This window comes from Notamacropus eugenii, chromosome 1 (genome assembly GCF_028372415.1).
Source record: "Notamacropus eugenii isolate mMacEug1 chromosome 1, mMacEug1.pri_v2, whole genome shotgun sequence".
Classification (NCBI taxonomy): Eukaryota; Metazoa; Chordata; class Mammalia; order Diprotodontia; family Macropodidae; genus Notamacropus; species Notamacropus eugenii.
In genome coordinates this window covers 667,587,787-667,604,864 of record NC_092872.1, presented here as the reverse complement: position 1 = coordinate 667,604,864, position 17,078 = coordinate 667,587,787, and the positions used below count along the sequence as shown (strand labels likewise).

At 38.5% G+C, this 17,078-nt stretch overlaps 1 protein-coding gene across 1 annotated transcript in view; it reads left to right on the top strand.

Annotated features, from left to right (window-relative positions):
• Window positions 1–1,572: 1,572 nt before the first annotated feature.
• MTA3 (metastasis associated 1 family member 3) overlaps window positions 1,573–17,078 on the top strand; it is a 208,647-nt gene continuing 193,141 nt past the window's right edge. Inside the window, exons 1-3 of the mRNA XM_072635755.1 lie at window positions 1,573–1,914; window positions 4,708–4,775; window positions 10,875–10,968. Coding sequence (XP_072491856.1) covers window positions 1,887–1,914; window positions 4,708–4,775; window positions 10,875–10,968 — 190 coding nt within the window. The 5' untranslated portion in view covers window positions 1,573–1,886. The remainder of the gene's footprint in view (window positions 1,915–4,707; window positions 4,776–10,874; window positions 10,969–17,078) is intronic.

The following is a 17,078-nucleotide window of genomic DNA, read 5'->3' as shown; positions in this document are numbered from 1 at the left end:
ATCATGACAACTTCACCATTGTTAATTTTCTTCTTATGGAAGAGGAAAAGGCATTAAACCAAAGGTTCATATAGCCCTTGTAAAGGTGGAGTTCTTTTTATTAGCCTGAGTTCTCTAGTTTGGCTACACATAAAGTCTTGATTTCATCAAAAAATTTCTGTTTATTGTATCAAAGTAAATAAATGACTTGTCAGAAAGCTAAAAGAGTAGTCTTTCTCTTCTGGAGATTAAAAGAAAAACACTACAAGAATTGGAGCCTGGAATTAATGAGAGAGACGGCTGCTTCTCAGTCAGAAACTCCAAAGAAGGAACAACAGCATGGGGGCATCTTCATGTTTATTAAACAACAATGTTTGGGAACAGTTTGGAACCGATTTAGCTTGGGAACAGTTTAGTTTCACTAAATAAGGTTGTTTGGGTTCATTCGGGGATGTCTAGCTAGCTTCAGACTTTATTTGGTTTCTTGTTTTTGTCAGGATATGAAGGATATCAAAACCAAGTGGTTTGTTTAGAGGACCAAATTGGGAAAAATAACGACCCAGTGGAAAGCTCAGTTGCAAATAACTTGTTACTGTCCATCGCTACCAACCTAGTTGTCTTGTGCTTCTTGCTAATGGGGATGCTCATGGCAGCAAAGGCTGGCTGAATTTCCTTAACATTGACAAAGAAAAAGGAGCCCTTCTATTATGTCCTCTGCCCCCCACCCCTTTTCGTTCTGGATTCCTAGTCCTCTGGAACTATATTTGCCTTCATAGGTCTCTCTGTTTGCAGCTGAGAAAGGCAGTTTCCAAGGGACAAGAGGACAGGAACTGGACCTACAAATTGATGGTGTTATTTAGGGACTGAAACAGTCTTCCACCACCAATCTCCTCCCTTGTATTTTGTGGTTCCTAGTTCAAGGGGAAGTTCGGCACAAGGTTCCTTCAACATGCAAGACTAGCCTTATAGTGAAGAAGGAAGGCTGGCTGAGCTCTCCAAAAGTATTGGCAAAGAGGAAAGCATCATTCCTTATTCTTCCCTGCCTAGGGTTCTTTCCTCCCTAGGTTTGTACACCTCTGAAGCTATGACTGCCTTCATGGGTACCTTCGTCTTCAGCCCTAGAAGAAGCTGGTTGTCCCTGCAGTCACTAAGGGGCCAAGACAGTGGCTTAGTCCGACCTCCAGGTTCCCTCCCACGGTTCTGAACACTTCGAGGGGAAACAGGAGTATCAGACTCTCTCACCTTGCATGACTAGCCAAGTAAACTCAGAGCCACACATGCAGTTGAGGAAACACCACAGCATACTCCCACGTATGGCTTATGTGCACCCAAACTGCAACACACACACACACACACACACACACACACACGAGCTCCCAAGGGTAGTTGCAGAGCTAGAACCTAAAGGGGGTGATTGGGCAAGAGTAGCAACTGTGCGTACAGGTGTGTGGGGGATGGGGGATAAAAGGGGGAGGAGGTCATCGAGGCTGGGATCGTCCTAAATTCCCTAATGGGTTTAAGACCCTGAAATCACCAAGCCCAGGCTGTAGACCCTTAGCTCTCTCTCCACGGTCCCCTCAGGATTCTCCCCAGCGATCTCCCGCCAGTCACCCACGCCCGCCCCTTCGAGGGCAGGGCCCTATTAACCCGTGGCTGGCCCGGGGGGCGGGCCGCTCCCCCCTCCCTCTCCCTTCCCTTCCCCTGCTCTACCTCCTCTCTCACCCCCTCCTCTCCCCCTCCCCCTCCCCTCGGTGAGGCGGCGGCAGCGGCAGCAGTAACAGCAGCAGCAGCAGCAGCGGAGGCGGAGGCGGCTGAGGCTGAAGCGGCGGCGGCGGCGGGCGGGGCTCAGCTCGGGCTCCGGCTCCGGCTCCGGCTCCGGCTTGGGCTAGGCGGGCGGGCGGGCGGACATGGCGGCCAACATGTACCGGGTCGGAGGTAGGATGGAACCCGGGCCTGGGGGAAGAGGGGGCGGGAGAGCTGGAACCCTAACCGCTGGAGAGGGCGGGGGAGGAGAGGTGGGGGGCAGATCCCTTCCCCCCGCCGAGCCCCGCGTGCCCCCTCCCTCTGGGCCTGCGAGGGCCGCCCCTCCCCCGCGCCCCCCCCCCCCACCGCGCGCCCCCCCCCCCGCGGCCCCCCCCCCCCCGCCTTGCTAGTGGCCGCCCCCTCTCCCCGTGCCTCTCTCTCCTTGGCACCCCCCTCTCCCCTCCTGTCCCCTCGCCCAGGGGCCTGCCAGGCCCTCCCCCTCCCCCGGGCCTGCGTGGACCCCTGCCTCCCTACAGGGTCATGAGCTGATCGCCCTCCCATTCCCCTGGGGTAGGAGCTCCTGGTGGTAAGGGCGGTCGAGCATCCCCCACAATGTGGGTGCAGGGCATTGGGGCCCAGTGAGTGTGGAGCCAGGCCGTCCGTCCCCTGGAGGGGGAGCAGGCGGGCAGGCGGGCGGAGGGAGAGCCAGGCAGGCCTGTCTGCAGGGGCAGAGCCCTGCTTCTCCGCCCTCCCCGCTCAGGGGCCCTGCTCTGCCCAGCCCAGCCCGGGCCCCAGCTCCCCCAGGAGGCAGTCGCTGATGGGGAGCAGCAGCGCCTTGGGTTAGCGCCTGCCTCTTCGAAAAGGAGAGCGATAGCGTGAAACACAAACTTTCTCCCTCCTCGATTCCCTCCTGTCCCCTTCCTGACAAAATAATAATTCAGATGAGTGCAGTGCTTGCGTCTGAGAGGCTGCTCCAGCTTCTCTCTCATTAGCTCAGCTCATGGCTAGTGGTGGGAGGGATTGCACTGGTACTGGCTAAATGAGGCCACTTTGCAGGAAAAAGACAGGGAAAACAGGCACCAAGAGAGACAATAACAATGGAAATCCAGCCTCTCAAATAAAACACACAGTGGGAAGTTTCCAGTGAGCCTATTAGATTGAGACAACAAGCCATACTTCAGATTTTTCTCCTTTTCTGTGGAAAGCTTGTTCTGATATCCACATAAATGGGCCCAAAGGGAGTTAGATGATAAAAGGAATTTGGTGTCTATTCCAGGGGACCTTGCCCATGGTAAAGGCCTTCCTGGTATGGTGAAGCATGTAAATGTTTTCAAGTCCACACGCATTTGCTGTACTAAGCCTTCCTCATTGTCTCTTGATCTATTTTTGAAAAGTTACTTGGTCATTGAAATGTCAGACTTAGAAACCTTTAAGTTACGCGAAGTAGTTCTCATATGAAGAAAATGGTGACACTTGTATTATAATTAAAAGAAAATTGGAGATGAGCGGAAAATGGTTGTACCTACTGCCATCATCATATTCCTTTCATGGGATCATAGATTTAGCATTGGATATGAGAGAGCATATTGGGTGCCATTTATTCAGTGGGGGTTGAATAATTATAGCTAATGATGTTTAATCAGCCTGTGGTAATGCAAAGAGCATTGTTTTGAAGTCAGAGGAACTGTGTTCTAAACTCAGTTCTGTTGACTTAGTAAATAGAGTTCAGAAAAGACTTGGACTCAGTGATTAGAATTGCACCTGAACACTTTAGCTCTCTGATTCTGGGCAAGGCATGTAACCTTTCTGATGCTCAGTTTCCTCATCTGTAAAATAGATTAATACTTTGCACCTGTCTCAGAGAAAAATCAAATGAGCTGGCATGGGTCAGTTTTCTTTAAACTTAGAGCTTTTTGTATATGTGAGTTGCTTTTTAAAAATTATTCCTAGGGTAACTATGGGTAAGTCAAACACTCTCTGCCTCCATTGCTTCACCTGTAAGTTCAGAATGTTATACTCCATTATCTCCAAGGTCCCTCCTAGGTCTAGTCACATAGGCTCCCAATGAGGGTGTCATCACTGACTCCTCTCTCACTCTCTCACCCTCACATAGACAGTCTTTGCCAAGTCTTATTTGTTCTTCCTTTGAAACATCTCTTGTATATTTGCCCCTTGTTCTCCTCAGACATTAACGCTGCTCTGGTGCAGGCTCTCTTTACTTGGAGCTTAGACTATGGCAATAGTCTGCTGATAGGTCTTCCTGCCTTACGTCTCTCCATATTCCAGTCCATCCTCCACCCAGTTGTCAGTGGTCTTCCTAAAGTGCAAGTCTGACCAAATTATTCCCCATATTCAGTCACATCCAATGACTCTATTTTACATTCAGGATCAAATATAAAATTTGATTTGGCTTTTAAAGTGCTTCATAATCTGCCCCCTTGTTATCTTTCCAGTCTTATTACACCTTACTTGATAACTTTCTTTCCCCACCCCTTTCATGTATTTTTTCCTCCAGGGACAGTGGCTTCCTTGCTGTTTCTTAAGTCTGTTCTCTCCTTCACCCTGAGATTCTCTCCAATTTATTCTGTGTATATTTTGTAGTATTTGCATGTTTTATTTCCCATTAGATAATGAATTCCTTGAGAATAGGGACATTGCCTTTCTCCAGTTTTATCACATTGCCTAGCATGTAGTTGGCACTCCATAAATGCTTGTTAACATGACTCTAAATCTATGATCCTAGTTGACCATGTTAATTGAAATAAGGATATAAATGAAATTCATTGCCTGTAGATAACAAACATGTGGGCCATGTACTGTATATTTTATTTAAGCTTGGTTTTACATAGTGAATGAGCTGAGCTGAGAGGTGTGGAATATGAATTGTATAATTTTCATGACTTCAATTAGATCGGTGACAGAATAATACTATTTTTTGCATGCTAATTTTGAAGATATTAAAATATTTTTTACCTTTCCTTGCAGATTATGTTTACTTTGAGAATTCCTCAAGTAACCCATATCTAATCAGAAGGATAGAAGAACTTAATAAGGTACATACTAACTTTTTCCTTTGGTCTGGTACACTGGAATTTTTACACGCTCTTGGGTGGAAGGCACAAGAAGTTTTAACACTTTATATTCAAATTTTAGATCCCAAACTTTTTGAATGTTGACAAATTGAAATACATTTTGGTTCAGAGTCTTGAATTATTTCTTGCCTATCATTGCCTTTGAAATAACCATTGCTGTTAACTAGACCATACTTGATATTTGTAAAGTGCCATAAAGTTTACTGAGTGCTTTTTTACATTATTGCATTTTATCTTCACAGTTGTGATGTAGATACTACAACTATTATTCTCTCCTTTTTGTAGGTGAGAAAGCTGAGGCTCAGAGGTTGTGAGTTGGGTAAAGTCATGATATCATACCCATGATATTTGTAGATGGCACTCAGCTGGAAGATACAGTGGACACACTGGATGACAGAGTCAGCATTTTAAAAGATCTTGAAAGGCTAGAGCATTGGGCTGAATCGAATAAGATAAAATATATTGAGGATAAATGTTAGTTCTTGTACTTGGGTACAAAACATCAATTTCACAAGTCCAGGATGAGGGCAGGCATGGAAAGCTGTTTGGGGAAAAAATGGACCATTAATGTGTTTAGATCATATGACTGGATAGTGTGATGTTGCAATAGCCAAAAAAACTAATGTGCCAGGGGGCTACATTAAGGGAGGCAAAGCTTCTGGGAATAAGGTGGTTATATTAGTTAGACTTCATCTAGAGTACTGTGTTTAGATCTGGGAACCACAATTTAAGAAGGACATTAATAAGGTGGTAAATATCCTGAAGAAGATAGCCAGGATAATGGGAGGCCTAAGAGTTTGTGTCCCATGAGGAACTGTTGAAGGAACTGGAGGTGTTTAGCTTGAAGAAGAGAAAACTTCTTAGGGTGTGGCAGGTGGGTTCAAGGATGTGAGGGCTGTCATCTTGAAGAAGGATTAGGTTTTTTAGAAGGCAAATCCACAGCAGTAGATGGAGATTAAAGAGACTAATTTACATTTGATGTCAGAACAAGTTCTCAACAATGAGAGTTGTTCAGTTGTGGAATGAGCTTCCTTGGGAGGTTTTGAATTGTGCCTCATTGGAAGTCTTCAGGCGGAGTTTGGGTCTAGATGGCCACCAAAGTCCTTCCCAACTCTCTAGTCCTATAATTCTCATTCTGTGACATAGCTAGTGACTATCAGAAGCAAAATCTGAAATAAGGTCTTTATGACTCTAAATCCAGGACTCTATCCACCATGTCATGCTGCTTCCCAATGTATATTGGGTGCTTATAAACTTCTTGGAACCTATCTGGGAAATCACCCATATAAAAATAAATGATGAACATGTATGGATACCATCTAAATGTCTGTGTTCACTTCTGATATTGAGTTGTAGCTTTAATTCTTCTTTTGATACATTTTTATGTACTCAGATTTTATTGCTTCAAATTATCAAGCATTTATTAGGTGCTTACTATATGCCAGGCACTGTAATAAGTGCTGGGGATACAATGAGAGACAAAAATGGTCTCTGCCCTGGAGGAACTCACAATCTTATGGGGGAAGACAACATGCAAACTGTGTGCAAATAAGATTTAGATAGGATAACTTGGAAGTAATCTTAGAAGGAAGATATTACTAGAATTGGGAGGTAAGTAGAAAAGGAAAGGCTTATTGTAGAAGGTGTAGGAAACCAGGGAAGCCAAGAGTTGGGAATGAGGAGTGAGAATGTTGCAACATGGGGAACAGCCAGTGAAAATGCAAGGAGTCTGAAGATGCTGTTCAAGAATAGCAAGGAAGAAAAATACTTAAAAAAAAAAAAAAAAAAAAAGAGAACAACAAGGAAGGCCAGTATCACTGAAGTGTACATAAAACACAGAGTAAAGTGAAATAAGATTCGAAAAGTAGAAAAGAACCACTATGTGAAGCACTTTAAAAGGCAAACAGGATCTTATATTTGATCCTGGAGTTGGTGGCCACTGGAGTTTATTGAATGAAGAGGAGTGTGTGTGTGTGTGTGTGTGTGTGTGTGTGTGTGTGTGTGTGTGTGTGAGAGAGAGAGGGAGAGAGAGAAATGTTCACACTTGTACTTTAGAAGATCACTTTGATAGCTGAGAAAAGGATGGATTGGAATAGAGAGAGAAGTCAGGCAGGGAGACCAATTAGTGGGCTATTACAGTAGTCCAGGTATGGTATGATGAGGGCCTGCCCTAGGGTGGTGTCAGAAAAGAAAAGTGGGTGTAAAATACAAAAGATATTGGAAAGGTATATCAATAAAACTTGGCAACTGTTTGGGTATGGAGGCAAGAGGTGAGGAGTTGAGGATGATATCTGTTGTGAGCCTGGGTAATTGGGAACATAGTGATACCCTTAAAAGTAATAGGAAAGTTACAAAGAAAGGAGGCCTTGGAGGGAAAGAGAATGAGTTCAGTTTTGGACATGTTTAGTTTAAGATGTTTATGAGACTTCAGATTTAACCTTCCTCACCATGAGGTTCCTTATCTGTAAAAATAAGGACAATACTGCCTGTAGTATCTACTTTACAAAATGACTATTTCTATGTATGACTATATCCATGCATTCCCCCCCACATACATACGTATCACTTTGTAAGTCTAAAACTGTATATAAAGTCAGTTATTATTATTGTTATTAATGTTGTCATTGTTTTTCTTTAACATTACATATTTAGGAGAATAATAACCTTTTGAAAGAAATTATAAACTTGATTAATTTGAATCTAGTACTGTGTATGGTTGCCATATGACTTAGGACTATGTAAAAATGAAACTTTTTTATGTTGAACTCAGTCCCTGATGTGTATATCTTGATAAGGTAAATAATTGAAGATAATTAGGATATTTTCTACTGTAGGTACTATAAACCTCCACTAGACTATTACTCTTTTGCTTTATTGTGGAGTAGAGGTGACCTTGGGTCTTCAAAGTATGTGCTAGAAGTGTCTGAGCCCTGGAAAGTTCTGTTAAACTGGCCAAACTTTCTAGTATGGACTCATTTGATGAACATCATGTCTGTTGCCCCTAGCTCTCAGCTAGGCTCATAGAAACTCATGAAGATGACTGCAGAATGAAGAGAGAAGACTAAGCCATGGCAATTTAGGAGACCTAAGTTAACAAATCTGATCTTTTTTCTTTTTTTTTTAATATTGCCTTCATTTCTGAATATTACCTCAGCCCACTCTAGCTCAGCAGTCATTCCTTCTAATAAAGATTTAAAAAAGAGAAGAAAAAAGATCCAAGTCACCCAGTACATCAGTGGAATCTGACAATTTGGCATCATTAGTACGGACCTCCTCCCTTCCTCAGAAAGAAGACAGGGAAATATGTTTTCTAAACACCTCTAAGGCTAAGCTTGAAAGATTTAAGTTAAAGAAGGATTGTGATCTGCTTTGGTTGTATGCATGCTAACAAAATTATAGATATTTGAGGAAAAGAAGACATGCTAAAGAAATCATGGACTGCATATGTGGACCATAGTTTGGACTGCATAGGGACCGTAACTATCCTTTTATTTTTCTACAGTAGATTGAGAGATATAAGTGTAGCAGTGTAAGAATACATAGTTAAAAACTTTTGGATTACCAGCATCTTATAATGTGATTTTGAAAAGGAGAAAATGACTAGTAGAGTTATGTGCTGATTAGCTGAATGTTACTGGATGAGTGCTGGGCTAAATGGATGTTGCTCATGCCAAAAACCAAACTTTTTGACCTGGGATCTGTGAACTTAAAAAAAAAAGTTTTGTGATAACTATTTCATTATAATTGGTTAGTTTTGTAATCCTTTGTATTTTATTACATTTTGAGGTGTCCATAGGCTTCACCATACTACCAAAAAAGTTAAGAACCTTTTATCTGGAAGCTGATTGAATTCTAGACTAACCTGTGATGTAAGTCTAAATTTGAGTAAACTAATGAAAATCTGGTCTCAGCCTTCAGAGTTCCCTGGGTTACTGAGCATCATCTGGTATATGCCCAAGTAGACCTGGATATTGAGCCTCATCGTAATTATTGCTTTTCTGGAACAGTTTACAGGTTGCTTCTGAGATTATCTGGTGGAGGTTTTGGTCTGTTAAGGTTTACCATTTCTGGGACTGTAGGTAAACTGAAGATCAGCCTGTAGATAGAGGATCTTCTTGTCTTCCCATAGTGATGTTAGCCAACTTCCTATTCTGCTGACTCAAGGAGAATGGTTTCAGATGGTTCTCGAAAGCTAGGCAAATCATGAGTCAGAAAGCAATGAATTAACAACAACAACAACAAATATGTAGTAAGTAATGAAGAGAAACTTTGGAAAATGAAACATAGCTGGAGGAATCAGACTTTATTCTCTCCTAATGAGTTGGGAAGGAGATAAGAAGTGAGACACAAAACTTTACCAAATTTTTATTTCAGAGTTTCTTCTTCTCTAATGGATTGAGAAGATAAGAATTGAAACATAAAAACTTTACCAGCCTTTTATTTTTCTGAAATGTTTAACTCAAATTGACTGTAGTCAGAGAGTGCAGAGGTCTATGGTGGGGAAAAGGTTAGGGGACAAAAGCACCCTTTTCTGTGTTATATATTCTCATGTGTCCATCAGCAATGCTGAGGTTTGCCTTATTAACCAGCTGAGAAAATGAAAGAAGAAATTAGGTGGAGCTGAAAGTATGTCTGCCATTTTATGAATAAGCACATTTTAATTATCCAGCAAGCATTTATTAGGCCCTTACAACATGCCAGGCACATTGACTAAATTAACTTTGTAGTGCTTATTAGTAGAGACCTCACACTGAAGATGAAGTGCAAAAAAAGTCTTGAAACATCATGTTTTCCACTTAAGATCATAAAATTCAAAGCAGGAAGTGATGGTAAAAGTCATTTAGACCAGCCCCTCATTTTATAGATGACGATGAAGAAACATGACTCCCAGAGAAGAGAACTGACATTGGGTAGTCAGTAGGCAAGGTGATTAAGCCCAGGTCCTCAGATTCCAAATGTAGCTCCTTCCATTTCACTGTGATATCTGCTCCTTGGATTTTTGTTAGGATTTCCATTGACAAAAAATAATTAAGCTTGTATTTGAGGCTTTTGATTGGTGATTTGCATTTGTTTAGCTTTTTCATTTACAAGATTGTTGAATTGGTGATTTTGAAGTGTGTTTTTGGTCCTGGTATTTTGAGATATGGTACTATTTTGACTAGGATTTAAATAATTACAGTTTTGTGGAGCAATAATTGTACAACATTTTTCATTCTAAAATATTGCTGTTGATCGAATAAAGTTGACACTTTTACTGCAGCATTTTTAGTCTCCTTAGATCTTTTAATTCATATTTAGTTGTGTCTCCACATTTTCAGAGAAATTTGGAAAATTTATGTGAAAATAGAAGTCATAACAGTATTGTAGGTAGGTGTTTTTTTAAAATGAAACTTTGTAGTGGATGAACTTTCTTGAAAGCTTTCAGAATTAATAGAGAATTGAGAGTAGGGTAGAGAGCATCAGCTGCAGTAAGCGTAACTGAATATTGATTACATTATATGCTGTAGTCAAGGAGTAAAAAGAGTTGATATGTTTCTAACTCCTGAAAGTAAACTAAGTACTACTAAGAATATCAACCATCACAGATTTGTAGAATCTCTTGGCTCATTAGGCCATCATAAAATCATTCTGTTTCCTTATACCAATAGAGCATTGATGTCAAACTAGTATGGAGGGAAAATGGGGAAAAACTGTTGGTCTGCAGGTCGGCATATACTTCCTTTGAATAGGTTGGGAGGGAAAATACTTATTAAATTAGTTAAAATTTTTTTGAATTAATTCTTTTACCTAATCAGGCTAATAAAACAGATTTTAGCATTTAAATTACTCAAATTGTATAGGCTTATCTATGGCAACATGTTATTTTAAAATTTACATTCTGTTTATGATAAAAACTGAGCAAATATTGATTATTAATTTTAAATATGAATTTTCTTAAACTTATTTTACCATATAGAAGTATTGAATAGATTATATATAAGAAAACTCATAAATTAATGGTATACCATGAGTACTCTTATTTTGGAAGCTGAGATGACTTGTTTTTTTCCCTTTTCTTAGACAGCAAATGGCAACGTGGAAGCAAAAGTAGTATGCTTTTATAGACGGCGAGACATTTCCAACAGTCTCATAATGCTTGCAGACAAGCATGCTAGTAAGTCAATTTTCTTTTATTTTGGCATTTTAATGTTTTATTTTCTAGGTTACGCCATGTGGAGAGTGTTATGTACTTCTATTTTCCAATAGTTACTTATTTTCGCACCTGTCTTTCTCATCCATTTAGATCTAATACATTTTCCTGGTGGTTGATTATAGTAGACTTTTTTCTTGTAGGTTGCATCATTTAATTATTAATTAGTCATGATGTAGAAATAGGAGCCTTTGCCTAAAGTGCCTTAGCAAAGAATCAACACGGTGTGACTGTCTCCTTTTGTCAGTTTACTGTATTGGATCATAGTTACGAAATACATGTTTTATAATTAATTGATATTTATGTGGAAAAGTTTTCTTTTGAAGGGAGGAGTACCTTACATATGTATATTTTTAACTCAAATCCTTTTATTTGAACTATTTGTCAAAATGTGTAATAGTTATAAGTGAAATATGATAACGTTAAATGGATAACTTAACTATAGAGTGTTGATTTTGGTGTGTGTATACACACACACATATACACACATATACATATACATTCCATACATATATGGAACTTTAGAGATCAGCTGCCTAGTCTAGCTCCTTTATTATAATGTGAGAAAACTGAGGCCCAGAGCAGTGAAGTGACTTACTTAAGGTTACCCAAGTTTCACGGGACAGAATTGAGGTTCAGACCCAAGAATTCTAATAATCTGATATTCTTTCTACAATTATTGGGAATTTGTTTCCTCATTATATCTGTATTATCCTTTTTATTTTTTTTGTCAGAAATATATCTTTGTGCTTCTAGTTCTAGTAAAAAATATAAGCTCTATGTAGAATCAGAATACTAGGGTTGAAAATTCTGTCCATAAGTTTGCTGATGGTGCAATATGAAAGGCTTTGTTTGGGATGATGCTGTGATCTCCTTTATAACAATGATCTCAGTCTTTGAAACTCTGAAGTCTTGTAAATTTGGTAATATTGGGCCTGTTGGGTACAAGGGTTTGGTGTCCCACAGACTAATTTCTTGACAGTCTTGACCATGACCACTAGGCTAATAAATAACAACTCACATTTATATAGAACTGAAAAATTTAGAAAGTACTTATCTGCAACAGCTATGTGAGGTAGGTGGTAATAAAGATTATCATCTATATTTTCAGAAGAACAAACTGAGACTTGTGGAATGGTCTATCTGTGGTCACGTAGTTATTTATAAATATTGGAGCCAGAATCAAAACTCGAGTCTCCTGACTTCAACTCACATACTGATGTCTATTATACTATGTTGCCTTTATTCCTGTCAATTTTCTTAGCTTTATAGTATCCATCATAATTTTGACCATAGTTAATAAGAAGAAAGTGTAACATGGTATACTCAGAAGAGCACCAGCTTAGAGTCAGAAGACTTGGGTTTAAATATGCCTGTTTTTTACTGCTCATGTGATCCTGGGCAAGTCATGTCTTTCTGAATGTTGGCTTTCTTTAATTATCGTATTAGGAGTTAGTCTGTAGGTTACTTTAATTTCTAACATTTTTTTTGACTATTTCATGATACTGGACGTTTCTGTGTGGTAACTATATTTGTAGATAGGAAGCTAGCATACTTAAATGGATTTGGAACTGATTGTTGAATGACCAGAGCTAAAAGATAGTGATTAATAAATAAATATTATAACATACACATATACATATATACACACATATGCATATATATGTTCATTTATTTTTTATAAGCAGTTATTATTTTTTCTACTCATTGTTGAGTACGCCCTCCAAACCATAAAAAAAGTCTTCACAATAAATAAATATAGTTGAGAAAATAATTTCCATGTTGGCTATGTTTGGATATCTTACTCTGCGTTTTAAGTGTACCACATTCCTGTTAAAAAGTGGGTAGTGTGTTTTTCAGATCTTCAGTTCTCTGGATTCACGGTTTATAATGAGTATATATCAACTGGAAGGGAGATTTCTAGTGCAGTGCTCCAGTAATAATTATGTATATTGGTCCTGTTCTGCTGAAAATTATTATTAGTAGCATGAATACAGACATGAATGTCATGTTTATCAAATCTACTGATTCCACAAACCTGAGATGAATAGCTAGTACATTTAATCATAGAATTAGTATCCAAAAATGTATCTTAATAGATTGGAAAGTTAGGCCAAAACTAATGTGATTAAATTTCAAAAGCATAGATTTTCAAATTTGGAAAGGCTCTTGTGGCTAACTAGTCCTATCCATACCAAATAAAGAACCCCTAGTACAATTTACCTGACAAGTGCTCTAGTTTTTGCTTTGGAGAGCTTCAATGAGAATAAGCCCCCTAACTTCTGAGATACCTCAAGCCAGTTTGAATAGCTCTATCAAGAAATTTTTCTTTATATTAAGCCTAAATTTGCTTCTTTGCAATTTCTACTCGTTGCTTCTATTGCTTCCTTTGGAGCCAGATGGAATCAGTCTGATTCCCCCTTCCAAGTGAAAGCCCTTTAAATACTCCAAGGTGACTATTTTGTTGTCTGCTTGCTTCCATATCTTTTATTCTTCAGGCCAAATGTTTTCCATTTCTAGCATATTCTCATACGGCAGGACTCTCAGAGTCCTTCACCATGACTTCCCTTTTTTGCTTGTGTTCACCAGCTTGTAGTGACCTTTCTTAAATATGACTTCTTAAATGGAGTACAATATTCTTCTTGCAGCCTGACTGAGGCAGAGAGGATCAATATGATCACCCTTTTCTTGCAAACTCTACCTGTCTTTTAGAAATGCGAGCTCTCTTCTTAAATGTCTTCTTTGGCCCTTAGCTTAGTTAAAATAATTTCACAGCATTCAGTTTCGGTTGTTTTGTTGTTGTTGAAGTTATTGTGTATATTGCTTTCCTGTTACTATTTACTTTACTTTTCATTCTTTTATTCGTATGCTTCCCATGCTTCTTTGTATCCATCATGTTCATTACATACAGTAGTCCTTTGCATTCTTATATCACAAGTTGTTGAGTTACTTCCTGGCTGCTGGGTATCTACTTTGTTTCCCATTCTTTGCTACAATGAATATTTTAGAGTACTATGGGGCCTCGTTTTTGTCATTGACTTCCTTGGTGTTTTTGTGTATCAGTGGAATCTCTCAGTCAAAGGGTGTGGGCCTTGTCACTGTCTTTTCACCATTCCAAATTCCTTTCCAAAATGGTTTTAACAATACACAACTCTGCTAACAAAGACTGTGACTATCTTAATGCTGCTTGACGCTTAAGCTGTCATCAGATATTTCTTAGCAAACATGACATTGACTCTTTTTTTGCTTTTGCAGTCCTCTAAAATCCCCAGGTTTTTTTTTTTTTCAGATGAATTATTTTTCCAGTAGTGCTTCTTTCATTTTGTACTTCTAGACTATGGCTTTGATTTTCTCATATGTAAAATTAGGATGCCACAACTTGTCCTAACTACTTTAGGTTATAGAAAGGATCAAATGAGATAATGGCATATGAAAGTGCATTGAAAACTGGTTTTATAAAATGCTACAGAATTATAAGGTATTTTGAATGTAATATTGCTTTAAGAGAGGAGTGCTAGAACAATAGGCCAATTTACTATTTTTTATAGTGAGTAGTGCCACTGACAGTTACTTTAGGGATCTCTGATCCTAGTAAGATCTTTTTATTGCATTTAAAAATATTTTGAGATGTCCATAGGCTTCATCAGACTTCACCAAAGTTGTCTCATGTTTTGTATTCATTGCCTCACAACCCATTCTTCTCAACCTCTTGCTGTTTAATATCCATTGTTAGTGCTTGGTTGAAATTCATCTTTCAGTGGTTACCAATGACCTTTTTTCTTTAAAAAAAAAAGTCTTAATGATGACTTTTGTTTTTTAAACCAGTCATTTCCCAATATACCACATACCTCTAATAGAACCAAACCTTCCTTATAACATGTTTCCTATCTATTTGGAACTTTATTGGGGAATATCTTCTAAGGACCTTTTCTGAATCTTTTACTGTCAGTTTTAAAATTGTCCTCACACTTGTCAAATACTGAGTCCTTTTACTATTAGTTTGTGATCTAGGGGTTATGAAATATGTTTGTATTAAAAACGCTTTTAGGCCTTGCTTACGAAGTCTGATATAATCACCTTAAAAAAATTAGATGTTTTGTCAAACTTTCAACATTAAGACAATCAGCTAAATTGTTTAGTAATTTTGTATATTCAAATGAATTAATTTTAGTGAGTGGTCTAATAATTCTTCTCTATCCCAATTTCAATTGGTTTTTCTTACTTTTTTTTTTTTTGGTTATAATAGTATATAGTCAATATTTTTTGCATTACATTATTTTATAATGATCCTTCCAGATTTCTTTGTATTCCTCATGATTATTGGTTTTTGATATAATCTAGTATTCCACTAATGTACCATATTTTATTAAAAAAATTTTTCAGTGACCAAAAATAGACTTTTCTCTCCACCTCCTTACCCCCGTTGAAAAAAGAAAAAAACAAAACTTTTGTTGGAAATGTATAGTCAACAGAACAAACTCCCAAACTGGCATAGTTTCAAAAAAATATGTCTTGGTTTGCATTCTAAGTTCTTCACTTCTCTATCAAGAGGCAGATAGCATTGAGTCCCCTGGAACTGTGGTGGGTCATTATGCTAATCAGAACTCTTAACTCTTTTGCGGTTGTTTGTCTTTACAACAATGTAATTGTATAAATCATTCTCCTAGTTCTGTTGATTTTACTCTGCATCAGTTTGTAGAAGTCTTCCAAGGTTTCTCTGAAACCATTTCCTTCATCATTTCTTACAGCACAATAGCATTTCATCACATTTTATGTACATCCATTCTCTAAATGATGGGTACTCCCTCATTTTCCAGTTCTTTGCAACCACAGAAAGATGTGCTGTCAGCATTTTTGTACAGAGAGTTTTGCTTAGGGCCAGTGCCTCTCTTAACTTAACCTTCCTCAGGCCTTTTTCCTGTCTCCCCATTCCCTCCTGTTTCCCTATTTAGTGAAGTGTATTTCTGTGAACTCTCTATATATGGTTTTTTCTTTCTTTGACCAGTTCAGATGAGAGTGAGGTTCAGGTGTCAACCACTCCTTCTGCCCTTTCCTCCTTTTTTGTTTTAAACTTCTGATGTACATCTCAATTATATGAAGTAAGTACCCCATAATTGCTAATTGCTCCCCCTCAATCTCCAGTATATTTCTCTTTTTCCCCCACTTCTTTTAAAACCATCGAGATGTAACAGAGTCACTAACAGGCTCTCTTTCAAACTCCCTCTTTGACCCCTGGTTATGATAGGATTCAGAGGGAACACATGTATCACCTCCCCTTTTAGAACATAAAAAGTTTATCCTTGTGTTTAGTCTTTTATGACCATTCTTATTTACCTTTTCAAATTTCTCTGGATTCTTATGTTTGTACTTCAAAGTTTTTATGTAAGTCTGGCCTTTTTTTTATCAGGAAGTTGGAAGTCTATTAAATTAAAAGTCTGTTTTTCCCCTCAGTAACATTATTATATTTGGTTTTTCTGTGTAAGTTATCTTTTGATTGGAAAGATATTTACTTTGCCTTCTGGCCTATCATATTTCCAAGTTCTTTGTACCTAATATAGGGGATGCTACATCTTGTGTGATCTTGACTGTAGCTCCTTGGTACTTGAATTCCTTTTTCTTGGCTTGCTTTTAGTATTTTTCTTTGACATTGAAATTCTGAATCTATGTAATCATGTGATTTTTATTTTTCTTATTCTTATTAGTTATGTTTACATTTTTCTTAATTCAAACCAGTACTCTATTCTTTATATAAATGCAGTCAAAGTATCAAAGTATTCTCTTTGTTAATATTTCCTTGTTTCCTTATTAGTATTTTATTTAAAATATTTGCATCAGTATTCATTAGGGGTTATCAGTCTATGGTTTTCTTTGTCTGTTTTAGTTACCAAGATCATATTTGTAATATAGGAGGTATTTGATAGGTCCCCTTCTTTTCTTATTTATTTCCATCAGCCTTAGCAGTATTGGAATTAATCATTCTTTAAATATTTGATAGACAGGGGATGGAGCCAAGATGGTGGAGTAAAAGCAAGGATTTGCTTGAGCTCTCCCCCAAACCCCTCCAAATATCTGTA